General features: G+C 34.7%; 1 protein-coding gene across 1 annotated transcript in view; it reads left to right on the top strand.

The window, feature by feature from the left end:
* Nucleotides 1–7,335: 7,335 nt before the first annotated feature.
* LOC132706022 (inhibin beta chain) overlaps nt 7,336–18,159 on the top strand; it is a 115,697-nt gene continuing 104,873 nt past the window's right edge. The window contains exon 1 of the mRNA XM_060677065.1: nt 7,336–8,248. Within this exon, the coding sequence (XP_060533048.1) occupies nt 7,735–8,248 (514 nt within the window). The 5' untranslated portion in view covers nt 7,336–7,734. The remainder of the gene's footprint in view (nt 8,249–18,159) is intronic.

The raw sequence follows: 18,159 nt of genomic DNA, 5'->3' as shown, positions 1-18,159 counted from the left end.
CTGTGTAAACTCTGTCACATCAGTTTCATTTGGATTTGGGAACAAAACTGCGAGAGTAGGAATTAAGTCATTCGCAGACAGCGGCAAGTAGTTTATAATAAATCCGTGACCTTATCCACCAGAAATTATGGCAATGCGTTTTCGCTACTTACTGGAATCAATCCATCGTTAGAATATCCCTTGGTTGTATCGAACCAAGTTTCATCTACGTAAATTATACGAGTTATTCAACACTGCCACTAATATCAGCGGCGTGGTCGAGATCTATTCGACTCGCTCCTGTCTTGTCCCTGTTGCCTTATGATCTTTCTGGATTGACTCCATCCTGGTTTCAAATAACAATTTAATGATCCCCAGTCTTAACATATACAATGATCCAGATAAAAGGATTCGGTACAGCGCTGGCGAAAGCTAGTCTTAAATTGGCATTTTCCTTACAGAAAACCCGAAAGTTCTGTTAAAAAGTTTCCAAAACCGAACCAGTTTTGGAGGTGCTCGAAAGCGCCACCAGAGTTAGTCCTAAAGGATTCTATAACTTCAAAAACTAAAATGTTCTTGCACATAAAGTTACTAATATAAATTATTCCTGGCTTTATTCCTTCTTTGTAATGTGATCAATCGACGGCAGTTTTGCCAATGTTATTTTAATTCTCAATTAAAGATCATACTGAATATAACTAACATTAAAGAATAATAAAAAACTGTTCCCCTTCACTCTCTTTAGAATCAGAACTATATCTTTTCATCGTTGTTGTTGTCGTCTTCGTCGGTACCAATTACAAGTGGTGCAATGTCCGAAGCATCACCTATCTGTATTGTCTTTCAAGCTCCTTAGATTGCCCTTTCGGTGGGGTTAGCATAATTTTTATGTGGTGTGAAGAAACTTCATTTTTCGCTTTTTCAAGACTAGCAATATACAGGTAGCATTTCCTCTTACAGTCAGACCATACCATTTTAATAACATTAAATGGGCAATGGTATGGAGGAAGTCTTAGTATTTTGTGACCTAAAGGTTTCGCATATTCGCCCAAGTAGCATTTTTTCGTTGTTACATTTTTTTTCTACAATCCTCTATATTTCATGCTTCTTGACCCTCTCTGACAAATCAATGTACTTTTCTTTTAACCGTCTAATCAATCTCTGCTTTGTCCATGATTTTCTTGTAATATCCTCAAAAATGCCGGAATGATAGCTTGCGTCGTCCGTCACTATCACAGCGTCACCCACAAATATATAACTAACCAAAACTAACTTTTTCAGAATTTGTGAACATAGTGTTATCCTGCCAGCTGTTTCTAAACGAAATTGATTGATTGATTTTTGATATATTCCCTGAAGAAATGTGATATAAATCCATCAGGTATTTTTTTTACAAAACTTCTGGATTCCTTCTGCGTCGGTTTTTGCTGAGCCGAAATTGCTGACGTTTCGGCAATCATCCTGTTGGCTTCTTCAGAGCTTGACTGAAACTGGCTCCTATTTTACTCTGTACCTGCTTATATATTGTTTGAAGAGGGCGGAACAAAATGAGGGGCATAAACACCGTCTCGGATGACTGATTCCCAAATTGGTGACAGGTAGAGACCTGAGTTGCGGTTAAGATTATTAGGTTGTTTATAGATTTCTATAGACTGTCGGATTTTTCGTTGGTAGAAGAACTGATTACATGAAAGAATTTTAGTTTTATTGAATAAAATTTTATGTCCGGTTTCATGAGTGTGTTCGGCAACAGCTGATGATTTTATTTGTCTTTCGTGTTCTTTGAGCCTAGTTGATATTTTTCTTCCGGTCTCTCCAATGTATTTGCCGCATATGCATGGAATGCTGTAAACTCCTGCCACCTCAAATGGAATTTTGTCTTTGACGGACCGAAGATGTTGAGAGATCTTTGGACAAGTGGTAAATCTGGTTTTGATGTTATACTTCTTTAGAACTTTTGATATGTAGTCAGTGATGTTTTGAATGTAAGAAAGGACCACAGTGGCAAGTGTAGGATTGCTTTCGGCCTCATTGCTATTGGAAGGTTGTGGTGAAGTGTATTTTTTGATGGAATGCTTTATATCTTTAATGTGGAAATTATTAGAGAGAAGAGCAGAGGTGAGGTGTTTTAATGCTGTTTTCAGTGACTCGGGCTGAGATAGTTTTATGGCTCTGTAAACAAGAGAGTTGATAACCGATTATTTTTGGGCCGGATGGTGATGTGACCGTGCATTAAGGTATCGGTCTGTGTGCGTAGGTTTTCTGTAAACAAAATGACCCAATGTTAGGTCTGATTTTCTATTGATAAGAATATCTAAGAATGGAACGTTATTATTAGTTTCCAACTCAATGGTAAAACGTATGTTAGCGTTTATAGAGTTTAAATGTCTAAGAAAATCTACTAAGGTTTCTTGAGCATGAGGCCAAATAACAAAAGTATCATCGACGTAGCGTTTCCATAATTTTGGTTTTAGATGAAAGGTGTCTAGAGCTTTCTTCTCAAAGGCTTCCTTAAATATATTCGCGATGACTGGTGATAGAGGAGAACCTGTTCCCGACGTTTGTTCAAATTTGTTTTTTATTTGATCTTTGAGGAATCCAGAAGTTTTGTAAAAAGTATTACAGTAGCCTGTAAAAAAATACTTTTTACATATTTTCTTAGCTACCTGATGGAAAAATGAAAGTACTCATTTGACATTCCATGTCTGCATTTCTACAATTTCTGTTTTTGCTTCTGGAGGTAGAGGATTCCCTCGTTATTCCTATTGTCTTAATATTTATGATTGTTGTATGGCTAATTTATGTTGCATCTGCTCGTTCAATTACATTATTAACTTGCGGTAGAATTCCAATTTTAGCATAATCTTTTTCCAAAAAGCCAATATATTCAAAACTATGAGCTTTGATTAATTGTAACTTCGCGGCATCTTGCAAAAGTTTATAAAGAATCACAACAATCAGTGACAATATCAATACTTAAAAGATGTTTCTTATTTTTATTTTGATCTATAATTCTCTTTTTTGTTTCTCTTACATTTTATTCTACCAGTCGACTAATAATAATAATAATAATAATAATAATAATAATATATATATATATATATATATATATATATATATATATATATATATATATATATATATATATATATATATATATGATGACACTATATTCCGGGATATCATCCGTTCGCTCGTTGAACTCCGACTGGAATCCTGCATCCGACTGGAATCCTGCAAATCTTGCATCCGACTGGAATCCTGCAGACGTTTCGCCAAAATCTCACTTGGCATCTTCAATGCTCGCGCTCCGAAAACAGTGTTCGAAGTGTTTTCGGAGCGCGAGCATTGAAGATGCCAAGTGAGATTTTGGCGAAACGTCTGCAGGATTCCAGTCGGATGCAAGATTTGCAGGATTCCAGTCGGATGCAGGATTCCAGTCGGAGTTCAACGAGCGAACGGATGATATCCCGGAATATAGTGTCATCATATATATATATATATATATATATATATATATATATATATATATATATATATATATATATATATATATATATATATATATATATCGTCTTAATCAAGGCAAATCAAAGGGTTGTAAAGTTATCGATCACTGATAAAATTTTCAATTACTTGTATGCGCGGGGCCATTTTTTCCGCAAATTTGTTAATTCGATCGGAGTACGCGTTTTACAACCAGCGGACGGCGTATTAAACCATTTTTATCGCGGCCCTAAAATGTAACAAAAGTGATAAACTTGTTGTGCGGAGTTTGGGAAGTTTTACATTCGACGCTTTAAACTACATTGTCGACACGATCGAGATCCTTGAATTATATACCGCACATTTTATTTGTTACGTTCGAATCGTTTTGGTTAATTGTGTCCAAACATGTTAGTCGGGGAGCCCTGGACCTTTTTTCACAATGACAAGCGATAAGCTAATTCTTTGGGAGTGCTATACTAAGTAGCTTACAAAATGCGCAGATATCACATCATGTCGATTTAATGATCGTGCAAAAATGACCAGCAACAGTTTAATTTTTAGCTAAATCTTGAGATAATTAAATATATAATTATTCAATAATACATTTATGTATAAGTTCGCATCAAGTTAACGAACGCTATGGTGAATTCACGATAAAACTACTCTTGGAGCAACAGGTCAGCTGCTTTGTTGAAAGCTAGATATGTAATAGTGCAATTAAGTGAAGACTATAAAGAATAAAACAACTGTTCCATGAAGTACAACACTGAGCCTCCTTCCGAGTATATACTTGTATATAGTTTAAATGCAGGCGGTACAGTCGACGAAATTGAGGTTATAACTCGGCTATTACAGACACGCAATATCAGAATGTGGTCACAACAAATAGCAAGGTGACTCTGGACTTCGTCAAGTAAAAGTTACACAAGTTGATGAATAAAAAATAGACTTTTTATAAATACTTTGACACTCCATCTTAGATACTTGATGGTTTAAGTCTGGGCAATCTTGTGCAATCCAATGGATTCTATCAATTTCCAAGTAGCCGCACACCAAGCAGATTTGACCTATTTCCATGTATTTAATATTAATCCTGCAGTTAGTATGGAATCCATGATGACCTTCCTGAAACCTCGATTCTATTCAAATTTGATATCTCACAAAAAATACCTACAGTTTTGCGAAGAGACTGTGCAGTATTCTGGAGCACAACATCCAAGGGTTTGGATGGGATGCTCGACAGTTTTCCGTTGCTGTTAGAGGCTTAAAAGTTTGATTTAACCTATTAATCGTATGAATGTTTTACTTTGCGTAATACAGTTTTTTTTTAATATTCCTGGCTACAAGTACTTAACTTGTTTCTGTAGGTCTGATAACCACAGACGAGGGCTGAGTATATATTTTAAGAATAATATTTACTTAACTTGGATGTAAAGATTTTTGCTCCGAAATGGACTGTGAATTTTAGTGGTAATTTTATATCATTTATGCACAATTTAGAAGGTTTAAAAGATAGCATTTCTCCAAAATGTGTTTAGATGGTTATTTTAGGTGATTTTAATATTTCCATCTCTAAATTTTTCGACTTTTTATTGCTGCTACCTCATTTTGGATTGAAGCTTACCATTCGGAAACTCATTAGATTAACTAATGGTTGGGCAAACTGTGGATATCCGGTTTTCACTACGGTGATCCATTCTTGTTTGTGAGATCAATGTGTCAAGACTTCAGGTTGAAGCGGATAACAATAGTTCGAAATTCTCCCATAGTAAATTAGAGTGTAGAAAGTACTCTAGAAAAAAAAAATTATTAAAAAATTTTATTGGATATCTTCAAACATCAATTACAAGAAATTTTAATACCTTTGATAGGAAAGTAAATGATTTGGCATTTAATTTGGTAAAAAAAAACTAGGAACCTGCGTTGCTGTGTTTTTCTTTAGTTAAAAAAAACATTATGGCCTAATGCTTCAGTGCACTGGTTCAATGACTCTCATGCGTGCATATTATGAATCCGTAGTATAGCGGAAAGTACAATATATCCAGTAATTACAGTAATTCAAAATATAACAGCAAATTCTTTTGGCAGAAAGGTGTAAAACTTGTAATTATGATTTTATAAAGAATTTGTTCTCCGATAAACTCAATATATTTCATGTATAGTTTGATTAACCCTAAACGTTCATTTAAATTTTTCCTTGGGTCTATCATTTGTCTCATTATTTTGAGTCTAATGATTTAATCGTCAATTTGGGTTTAGGAAAGGGCCTTCTGCCACCCAAGCACTATTGCGTATAGTGATTGACATAGTTGGAGGCTTTAAGTGAGGCAAGCCTACTGCTTTAACGCTGTGTGACCTCTCCAAGGCCTGACAGTGTCAGAAATGCAGTTTTATTGGAAGAAACTATACTTTTACTAACTTAAACAGAAAAGACGCTGGTGGTAGTTTCCCAGGAAGACGAAAACAAGAAAAAATTGGTACTTACCAGAAGTAAGGATATTGGCCAATTCACCAGAACAACGCATATGCAAAAAAGTCTTTCCAATGATAGCCTGAGACTATTCAATGCGCTGTCTTCCGATATTAAAAACTCACCCAATGTGCAGATTTTTCTAAAAAAATTGAAAAACATGTATCTCAACTTGAGCTAGATGTATACTACAAATTTTGCATTCTTTGTCGTTCTGTGAATGTATAGTGAAGTACTTAAGTATTATTATTATTATTGTTATTATTATTATTATTATTATTATTATTGTTAAATTTACTATTAATACTTATATTTTTATGTACATTTTTTTTTAATTTGTTGATGTTTAGTACCATATTCTGCTAATAATAAACTACTTTCAACTTTCAACAACTTTCAACTAGATATTAAAATACCATAGACAGATTTGAAAATTCATAGCTTAATATGGTAGAAAAGTTTTTGTTCAATATTTCGAATTTGAGGGAACACAAATGCAATTTGTGATACATCAATAAAAAAGTAACAATACGGGCTGTTAAACACTGCAAAAATCCAATATGGAGACCGCAAGAAAAAATAAAGTTGATGATGGTTTGGGAAAAACAAACTGCCGCAAGGGATTTTAGGCCATGAGATGAAGCCTAAAAATTCCAATGAGAATGTATTCACAGGTTTTTGCTAAGTTTTAAAATAAAAACAAAAAAAAAATAAAAACTAAAACCGGAAGTAATGAAATTAACTTCACTTTCAGAACGGAACATCATTCGTAAACATAGAATTTGAAACGCCCATCCAATATTTTTTGAAAATAGGGAACATAAAGAAATTAAGAGTCTTGTTGACTCCTGCTTGTTTAATATTGACTATGACATTAAGTGGGTGATAAATTCAATAATAATTAATTTTAGTTTTATAATTAGTAAGTTAAGTTGCATTAGACTGAACAAATGCACGCAGAAATTTCTCAAATTCGTATTTGATATATTTTTGAAAGTATTACCTAATTGCTGAAATTAATGTTACTATTACCACTATTAAAAAGATATTGCATGGTTTTTGGTAGTAGTCCATATCTTCCAATTTTTTATCGATTAAATAAAGAATATTGTAAGTATTTGTCGAGTAGAAAATTTTCAGTTTTAAAAGGACGCGATTATAACCGAGGTCAAACGAAGCGCCCTTCCAAATTGACGATACGGCGTTCCGATTGGCCCGGCACCGTTAGAAAATTAACGGGCCGCTCTGACAAATTCGCGTCTGTCCAATATGGTAAATGCTGTCGGATGCAACTAGAAAACTCAAAAGTTCAGAAACGCAAAGGCGGCTATGGCCGTGGAACGTTAGTCAGTTGGCGTCCAATCGTCGAAGCGCGCGCAGAGGGTGCAGACGTCGTTGTGTGTGCGAGGCCCGCTAGATAATAATAACGATATATAGATATCGCAATCGCCCTCGGACTACTAGATTCGACGCCGGCCGCTCGGAATTTTTTTTTTCGATTTCGCGCGTCGCCGTTCCGGGTGGATTATTAACTGAATTTTTTTCGCGGGAAATTTCGAAAAATGTGCGAACGGTTCGTCGAGAATCAGAGCGGGCGGACGCGCGGTTCTCGCCGGATTCCCACGGGACACGTGCGACGTCGCACGACGGGATAAAGTCGTCGGGTGATGTCGATTAGCGCTCTTTATCCAAGTAGATAGGCAATATCGTAGGTATAGTAGGAATAATTCGAAGCAATCTCTGCCGTCCATTCCGCCGTTCCTCCACCACCCGCCCGCCAAAAAACACACAATAAAATGGCCGTTTTCAAAAATTACTACAACAGAAAATCGTTCTCGTGTTGGGCGGTGACCGCGTCCTGTCTGTACCTGCTGTGCAGTACCGTGAGTACCGCGACGAGCACGTTGACGAACGGCGAGAGGTTCCGGCACCACCACGTCAAGGATCAGCTGGAGAAGACATCCGCGTACGAGGAGATCGGCACCAAGAGCCACACGCCCTCGTGTCCGAACTGCCTGTTCGATAAACAGGACAGGGAGAAAATCGAAACGGACAAGTTGAGACTCGAGGCGATCAAGAGGCAGATCTTGCAAAAGCTCGGCCTGAGGTCGAAACCGAACGTAACGCACAGTCTTCCGAGGGAGGTGGTGCTCGAGACGCTGTACCGGGCGGAGGAGGGGGAGTTTTTCCCCGACTTCGGCGCCGAGGAGGAGTACCCCACGACGAGTGAAAAAAGTGGCGGTACGGAGGTCGTGGACGCGGACGATTTCTACGGCAGGACCAGCGAGGTGATCTCGTTCGCTGAAGAAGGTAGGTGTGGACTTTGGAAGTTTCAAAAAAGCCTGTTAAATTGCGCCCGTATTGTGCGCTACGCAGTCTACAAAGTCACTACGAAGCTTTTTATTTTTTAAATGCTTTTTGTCCTAGATAGACGCATTGCTTTTCTATCGGACCACACATATTTTCAAATATCTCGCTTACCCAGTACGGTGGACGAAAACCGTGAGTAGAAAACTGTAGCTCTCACCACGGTTTGCGATACAGTTTAAATCAATTCATCTATCTCATCTTTTGCCGTTTTTTAGTTACGACCAATAATATATCCCAAAAAAACGGATATTTTCAGCATCATTTAGAATTTCTGTCCCAAAACAACCTCGTACATAATTGAAAAAAATTTCGAAGTAGAGGTTATAGTCCCGGATCTCCGGAGTTCCCTGGTCCATGAATTTTTTTAATAGAGTAAATGGTTTTCGAGAAAATAATACTTTTATGAAAGTATGCAGTACGCTGTAATAGTGAATGACGTAAGTACAAAAATTGTAGGTCGCAACGCGTCCTATAATAATGTTTGATCCAATAAGCCACATTTTTTAAGAATTCTGATTTATGGCCAATAATTTTGCTAAGGATAAGACAAATTTTCAGGGTTTTTTAGATTTTCGTCCATAATTGAAAAACCCTGAATATCATCGGAAAAATGCGTGAAATAAAAGTTATAGTGCCGGATCTTCCGCGTCTCCTGGTTAAAGAATTTTTGTGATCGGATTAGTAGTTTTTGTTTGAAAGCCAGAAAAACCCAAACAAATAATTTTTTTTAACTTGCCGATACCCATACCTACAAATTTGAAACGTTTATAACATTTAACGTATAGCACAGGATATCCCGAAGACCCTGTTCCATACGTGAAAACCTTAAATACCAAGGTTTTAGCTGTCTATATGTGCTATATAGTTGTTGTATGAAAGAAACTGACAACTGAATCACAGCCTTCTTGTTATGGTCAGTTTTTAAGAAATGCCTTTCTTAAATTTTTAAAAATACTTCGCGACCCCCGAGACCCCCAATTTCAATAGGTTCTAGAACTAAACGCTATATTTGTGGCAATTTTGAAATCGATAGCTACAAATTTCGAACACTTATCGCGTTTCATAGCGATGTACGAAGAAAAGAGGAAAATCACAAAAAAAAATGAACGCCACTGTGCAATCGCGGCCATTTTTTATAGGCTTATGTATCTTACGAGCCGTTAAAAAGGAGCCAAATTTCAGCGTTCTAGCTTGACCTCTTCGGAAGTTATTGGTGTTTCGATGAAACGTCGACAGGGAACAGAGATCAGAGAACAGAGAACGGACAAATAGTCAAAAATTTTAAAAAATGTTTTTATTATTAGCACAAAACTAATGATCCTAACGATTGAAAGAACTATATATTTTTAAGAAATGAAAAAAAGAAATACCTTTATATGATTCGAAATGTGGAAATAATCTTTAAAAAAAGTTCGTCGGCAATAAAGAGTTTCTGATCCCAATAATTTAAATAATTATTTTTCTATATTTATTTATTCAAAACGTTTACAATAATAAGTTGCAGTTTTCTTAATGGTATTATAACAGATGCAACTGATCTTTATGACGTATCACCGTTAATGCAAAAGTAGGTGATAAATATATTATGCATATAATCAACTGATATATCGAAATAAGCTTGTTTCGGGACGAGTGGATATCAATAGAGAAACCATTATCCGAAGTTTTTAATCCAATGACGTATAATGATATCCTATCCAATTTCAAAAATTTACATCAAATGTACGATTTTTTTTATAACAATATTGTGGTTTTAAAAGGAAGTCTGGAACACAACTAGCATTGCTTCATGTATTGCATGATATTTTTCGAGCTTATGATAAGAAAATAAGTACCGTTCTTGTGCTGTTAGATTTCTCGAAGGATTTGAATGCAATCAGTCATCAGCTTTTAATATAAAAGCTAAAATGTTATGAATCTTTACTCTTATGTCACCATATCTAAATAATAGAAAAACACAGGGTTCCATTTTAGGGCCTCTGTTATTTATTGCGTATATTGTGTTTGCCGACGATGCACAAATTTATCATTGTTTTGATGATGACGATTTTTGGAGGCAGAACAAAACATAAATCACGATTTACGAACTTTGAGTGAACTTTCCAAAAGCCTTAAGTTAAACCCAACAAAATCTTCATTTTATTTTGTTTTTGGTTTATTTTTCTCTTATTTGCTCGTTGAAAACGCCAAGGTAGAAATCAAGTGGGGTTATGTCTGGTGACCTAGAAGACCAAGGAATAGGTCCATTTGTATCAATCTATTTATCTTTGAAAATGGTTGTCAAAAATGGAGATTCTGCCTACGTATGAGGTCAAGTTCATCTAGCATCCGCAATTGCAGTGTATGTGAAATGTATGGCTCGCCGGTCAGCGTGTCATGGTAAAAATATGGAGCAACAATGCGAGAACTAATTGTACCGCACTAAACTCTGAAACTGATTCGTCAGTCCACAATATTATTTACGTTTTGTCAGCAAAAGTTAATATACCAACGACATGAAAAAAGGCTTCTCTCTGCATCCCCTACCGAAAACACCTGAGTTTGTCGGAATTTATAAGGGCAAAATTTGTGTTTTTTTAAATCCTTTGGACAGTATTAAAAAAGGTTAGAATCTTTCACTCTATATCGAACAGAATTGTCACGATATGCTTCAAAATATTCGATTAATTTAAATAATTAATAGTAATTGATATAACACTACTAATATTTAACCCATTACAACTAATTTTTTGACAAAGGCAAGGCAAGGCCGTTATTATTTTCTACAGCTTTTTTTGAACAATTTTTTCTACGTCTTTAGAAATAATGAAAATGAAAAGAAAAATGAAATTTTATAATAAATGAAGACATTGAAATTGGTTTTACTATTATTCTTTCTTACTCTGAAATAAAACAATAAAAGGAAAATGGAGTTTTATTTTGCAACCACTCATAAACATCTAGTCTAAATGAGAAATGCGCTAATAATTCTGTTATTTTCAATTTTAGGCTCATTTAATTGTTTTTCTGTTTTCACCATCGTAATCAGTGGGAAAAATGGAACTACTTTGCTAATTTAACCGACTTTGTATCTCTACTCATAACACAGTTATCACTTAATTTTCACTAACGAATCGTGAAATTCCATGTTCATGTCTGCCACAGGCATTGGTAACACAATTCTTTTTGATCCCTAATAAACTTATAAATAAGGTTGTTGTCATTTTGAATCAATCATCATATGATCATTAATATATCACATTCCACCTAATTTAACTTATTTAACCACAAAAGGGATATCAACAGGCCAGTGTCCAAAGTAATACACGCGAATAGATAAGGGTCTATGGATGACAGAATCGTATCAGTTTAACCCTACAGTTAATTTATTTTGATTCGGCTAGACTATAGACTTCGGTAATCTTAATCATTCAATCTTTTGAACAAAATTATGGTTTTGTGGTCTAGATAAAAAAGCTTTAATTTACTTCCATTACTTTTCCCTCTTTATGTGTCCGATTTTGCATTTTACAATTTTGGATCTGGATTTAGTTTCAAATAAAGTTATTGGTGAATTGGGTGTTATTCATACCGTTGACGATTCTCATTGCTTGAAACTCGGCTCTAAAGCAGAGATAACAGTTTCTGGATACGAAATAGTATATCATGCAACAAGTGCGGTAAATGGCATTTGACTCACGAGTTTATTTGGCAAGAGCGGGGCGAGTGTTTAATAAACGAGTGACTTAAAAAGTTTACCGAACGTGTTGCGTACTATACTTTTTCTACGATCGTTAATTTTTGGGTACGTTTTCGCAAAACAACGCGAATACATTCACTGTCATGACTGTCAGAATTGACAAACGTCAAAATTCAAAGCGTGGGAAATATCTCCGAAAACATCCGATTGCTCCCAAACCCGTGCGCTAAAATCCCGGAAATGTCCGAAGTGGCTCGGATTGACGTCACAGTCTTTTAAACATTTGAGTCTTCTTTTTGATTCTAGTTTAGATATTGTGTATATATTTCAAAAATCATAATATAAACTTAAATTACCATCATCATCAATATTTGCATAAACAAATATTAAGTAAAGATGTGAAATTCATGCTTTGTGTTGAATAGTTTATTGCCCAGCTATAATGGATAGGGATTAAGAGAACTTGGGATGACTTCAAAACTGTATACGTTATTTCAAAAAGGTATACGTTACAGCTATGGACATGACAAGTTTGATCACGTATCATGGTCTGAAGAATTCTGGCTGATTAAATTTGACTCAAATATATATTGTGGCTGTGAGCTGTTGTTTTTTATAATCTCACATAAAGTTATTTGCTATTTAATTAACAATCTAATTAAATCTGGCCCAGTTCATAGGCATTTAACCCGACATGGGTAATAGGTATTGACCCATAAAACATAAAAAATCTGTTAGCATTAGAGCACTTAAGTTCGAATTAGAAAATGTTGTTATTGGGGGTAATTTTTTTGTGTGAAGATAATATCTCGTTATTTCACAATTTTCTTTCATCCAGTTTCTTGTTCTTTAATCTAAATTGCAATATTTTTGACCTTACTTACCCACGACTTTTGTGTTTCTTTATTTCTTGGTGTAACCTAAATTGTTGCAACTGTTTTAAATAAATACTTTATTTATTTATTTATCTATAAATGTGTACAGGGTGGTCGTAATTGGATTGGAGTATTTTAACAGTAAAAGCCTATTTCTGAACTAGGTAGAGCAAAATCGACTTACATGTCAAGAGCTCGTTTTTTGGGAAGTTAATGGAGACATTCAATTTTCGACCATTTTATTTACGAAAATTTTGGATTCGGAAAATAGGGCATTTTTTTAAAGCAAATGCATTTTTTTCTACAGTTTTCCGTTTTCTCATAAATGAATACAGCTTTATATTTTACTATTTTACTAACCAGAACTAATCAACACTAACTGCAACATTACTTCGAAAGGTAGGAAGAAAACATTATTTTAAACAAAAAATTTGAATTGCCCTCTATTGTTTCATTTATTACGATGATGAAATTTACCCCTTTTTCATAATAACAACCTAGAAGTTCTTGGTGTAGTTCCACATGAAAGGGATGATCATTTTTCCAAGATACTTGCACAGGCTACTGTAATACTATTTACAAAACTTGTAGATTACTGTTTCATTTTCTTTGTGCCTAGTTGATATTTTTGCCGCATATGTATGGAATGCTGTAAACTCCTGGCATCTTAAATGGAATTTTTTGAGGGACAGAAGATGTTGAGAGATTTGTAGACCAGTGGTAAATCTGGTTTTGATGTTATAGTCCTAAGAACTTTTGATATGTGGTCACTGATGTTTTGGATGTAAGGGAGGATAACAGTGGCAAGTATCAGATTGCTTTCGGAATGTTTGTGGTGAAGTGTATGTTGTAATGGAGCGCTTAATATCTTTAATGTGGAAATTATTGGAGAAAAGAGCAGAGGCAAGGTGTTTTAATTCTGGATACAGTGACTCGGGCTGAGATACTTTTACAGTTCTGGAAACAAAAGAGTTGATAACAGTCGAGCAATAAAGGAACGTCACTGTTTACTTTTGTGTGAGTGATTTTTTTTTTGATTGCTTATTGCTAATTTATTATTAGTTCGATTTAGTTAATAATCTTGACATCTTACTGCATTTTAAAGAATCTCTTGAAGGACAAAAAATTGCATTTTGCAATAAAATACCTAAAAACACATCACTAAATGTTTGGTGCAAAATTTGTCGGTAATGAACAATAAGTCTACTATTTTGTGATTAAAATTTGAATTCCTCGAGATATTTCCTCTGAAGTGTCGACTGAGAGATTGAAATTGAAAATTCCACCTGTCAACTCCTATCAGAGTTACGGAGTGATTCAAAAAAATAAAAATTGAAACACTACTTGAAAACTGCTAAACGAAATATGACAATTCCTAATTCCAATTTAAAACTTGTGTTTTTACAAGTAGCAGTAAAAAAATTTTTTTTTTCATAAATAAAAAAATTTAAGAAAAATATACTTTCTCGAAAACCAATTATTTTTGAATAACTTGAACTTGAACTGAAACTGAAATTTTAAGCTCTGAAAAAGCCAGAGGACAATAATAATTAGTACAACCTTTTATATTTAAAAAAGTGCGACTTTTACTTCACTTCACAAATGCGTCTTCTCAGACAAAAATCCGCTTTGCTCAAATTTTACATATGTCATCAGGCCAAAATACCATCCAATCGTAAAATAAAAGTCAATAAAAACTAAAGATATCAAATACACCTCCATTAATGACCTCCATAAGACAACCAAACGGAGTTTAATGAAGTCCTACTAGCCCTTACGCACGTATTTCTATTGGCAGATTCAAAAATTCTTTAACACTATATAAAACCTTACTAACCATGCATTGCTTGATTTTAAGTTTAAATATCGATGTTTCAAGAGACTTTATATACAATGGGAGTTTATTTAAAAAATCAATTTTTATGTCATACCTTTCACTTGTGATCATGTATCTCTGAGGTATCATATTTATTGGTATCTTGTTTTACCTATAACAGACATTCATAGATAAAAAGAGATGTAACCTACAGTAGCTAATACTTGGACAATTTTCCTCTTTCGTGGCATCAGAAGAATGGCCCCACTCTACACTAGTATAGATAGACAAGGACTGTAGAGTGTGTAAAAACCCATCAGGCAGTCTCCGCTGTCCTATAGTTTAAGCTAGCTGTTTCAACAAGTAGGCGTTGTTTGAAATGTTACATAACTTTAATGTTGGACCTAGCACAACTCCGAAAAAGTTTATTTTTTCAGGATTTTCTAACTCATCAAATTTTAAAATAAACATTACTTTCTCTGTTTTAGCAGTATTCAAATTTTGCAATAAACCGATCTAAGATTTGAAATATTTTGTTCAATTTTTTGTGTATCGGTGTGCTCTGCAAAGCTGCCTTAATATCGTTAATGTAAATAATAAACAGAAGTGGGCCCAAAGTCAATCCTTGCGGAATGCCATGGTTGAGGTTCTGCACGGGGTTGGGGCAGCAGCTATATTACTCATTATCGGTTTAGTTGGAAATAAATGTGTTCACTGCCTTTATTCGCATTTTTCCATTTTCGTGGATCACAACACTATATCTAGGAACCCTCTTTGTAGAAGGAATTTGAAAGCATTGCTAAATAAAGCTATATTTTCAGTGTTTTTGCTAATTTTCATTAGTTATATCGGGGGCGTTTAATCTAAAAAATGTGGGTAATTTGAACGAGAGCGAAAGCCAGGAATGACTTATGACGTTTCAGTTGCGTAGGAATGCGACCCGTCAAGATGGATTTGTCGAGAATGAGGCCGGAGATGCGACGATATAGTAACGTTTAACAAGCTTATTGTTTCGCAGCCGCCGGCTCGTTCGTCAGGTCGCCTTAATTTAGATTCATTGTAATGGTAGAGTGACATTTCTAGAATGGAGATTTGAGCTTAAATGTGAAAAGCAACTCACTCAGTAACGCGTTTCTTGCATTTTCCCTTTAAAATTTGTTCACGAAATAGAAAGGACACAAAAAAAATAAACACGCAAGTTTTAAAATTCCGTGGTAAAATTCGAAATTTTAGGATAAAATTAGGGTAAAATTTCGACATATAACTAAAAATTTTGCAGCAAGAGTTGGTTGACTATTATAAATCTCTGGAAAAAAGAATATTCATTACTTACATTATATTCGTTAGGGTACCCTTATTCTTAATTATTTTCTCAAAGATACTTCCACAGGCTACTATAGTACTATTTATAAATCTTCTAGATTCCTCCTGCCGTCGAATTTGTAGAAAAGTTTGGCGTATTAGGGTTTACTAGAAATGAGACTTAAAGATTAAAGGTGTAAAATATCATGGTTTAATATAATATATTATGCAACGAGTGCGGTAAACGGCATTTGACTTACGAGTTTATTTGACACGAGCGGAGCGAGTTTTTAATAAACGAGTGAGTTAAAAAGTTTACCGAACGTGTTGCATACTATACTTTTTCTACGACCGTTAGTTTTTGGGTATATTTTCGCAAAACAACACGAATACATTCACTGACATGACTGTCAGAATTGACAAACGTCAAAATTCAAAGGGTGATAAATATCTCCGAAAACATCCGATTGGTCCCAAATCCGTGCGGTAAAATCCCGGAAATGTCCGAAGTGGCTCGCATTCATGGGAAAAGAAACTGACGTGGTAAAGTGACGCTTCCCGCACGCTAGATCGGTGGGTAATTAGGTATTCTACAGACTGGAGTAGAAAAATAAAGTTGCTTTATCTCTTATTATCACTAAATATAAAAGTAATTTAAATATTCGTAAAACCTTTTAAAAAATAACTTTGAAAGTATAACTTAAACACTTACATTTCTACATGTGTAACAATCCATGTACATGTAAAATATTTTAGTCTAATGTAACCTATAAGAGAGGCCTGCAAATCATATGCGCGCAACTGTTTCCATTTTAAAGAAATATCAGGTGTTTTTAATAAATAAATGGCTTCTTTTTTTTAAAAGAATTATATAAACTTTTTTTTAAGCGAAGAAGTCACCTCCTGTCATTTGTACATGATATTTAGGAATGCTTTTTATGAACTTTTAATTATGATGCCAGGAGTAGGCAGAAAAATCAAAATATGTTAAATGTTAGTTATTACATACCTCGAGTTTGTGGAATGGAAACTTAATCATAATATTTACGTGTTGAAAATAATAAAGCAAAAAGAAACCATAAACGGACTAATATACTGGAATGTTACAAATAGTTTCGTTATAAAAACGAAAATGTCATTTATAACCATTTTTTTAGTAGTTCTACCATTGTGCGTCGGTAGTTGATAAATCTAACTTGCTGACGATTCTCATTTTACCCTGTACCTGTTTGAGGGAGGCGGAGCATTGAGCATTTTACCTGAATTACTGAACACAGAACTGAAACATCTAACAACGCCTTTTCTCTCTAATAATTTCCACAGTTCCACAGATATTAAGTGTTCCACCATAAAATGCACTTCACCACAACTTCTCAAAAAAATTCCAGTATATTCTTTCCTTACCTTCAAAACATCCCTGGTCACATATGAAAAGTTCTTAAGAAATATAAGTTAAAACCAGATTTACCAAGTGTCCAAAAATCTCTCAACATATTCGATCGAACAATCTTAACCACGACTCGAGTCTCCTTTTGCCAATAGGGGAAACAGTCACTCTAACAGTATGTAATTAGTTACAGAGTAGAATGCAAAGCAGTTGCAGTCAACTGGATGAATTAACGAGCAAGTTCGATTCGATAGGAGAAATCCAGAAGATTTCTCAGTAGTTAGTACCCCTATTCTTTATTAAACGTGATATAAAACGTTCATTATATAGAAAGAGTTTCGGTAACAGTTATATTCGTCATCTCTCCTTGACGTTGTAATCGATGGTTCATTGATTAAGTAGTCATGATCCCACATTAGCATTTTGAATTTCATGTTATCTCGCTACAAATTCTTGCATAGATGTTCCATAAAATTTGGTTTTCAATGATTTTCGAGAAAGTCAATTCAGTCACAAATCCTCCCTATTCTCCCTTTGTCCCTCAGGGTAATATTTTCCGTCCTCTGTTAAACAGGTTGTGCAATTTAATTTCGTGAATTTTCTTCAGTGTTGTATAGTTGATAAGTTGATAAGATGAGCTAACCAAACATGTCGAGTTGGGAATAGTATGATCACACTAAAAATTTAAGTCTTATCATTGACAAAAATTTAAAGTTCAAAGATCGCAATCGCACGTAATTATTGGCCGTTTTTGGATTCTATTGATAAAGGAATACAGGAAGGGCGAAATTA

This window comes from Cylas formicarius, unplaced genomic scaffold, assembly GCF_029955315.1.
Source record: "Cylas formicarius isolate icCylForm1 unplaced genomic scaffold, icCylForm1.1 PGA_scaffold_8__14_contigs__length_24414737, whole genome shotgun sequence".
Lineage (NCBI taxonomy): Eukaryota > Metazoa > Arthropoda > Insecta > Coleoptera > Brentidae > Cylas > Cylas formicarius.
This window is presented reverse-complemented; position numbering and strand designations above follow the sequence as displayed.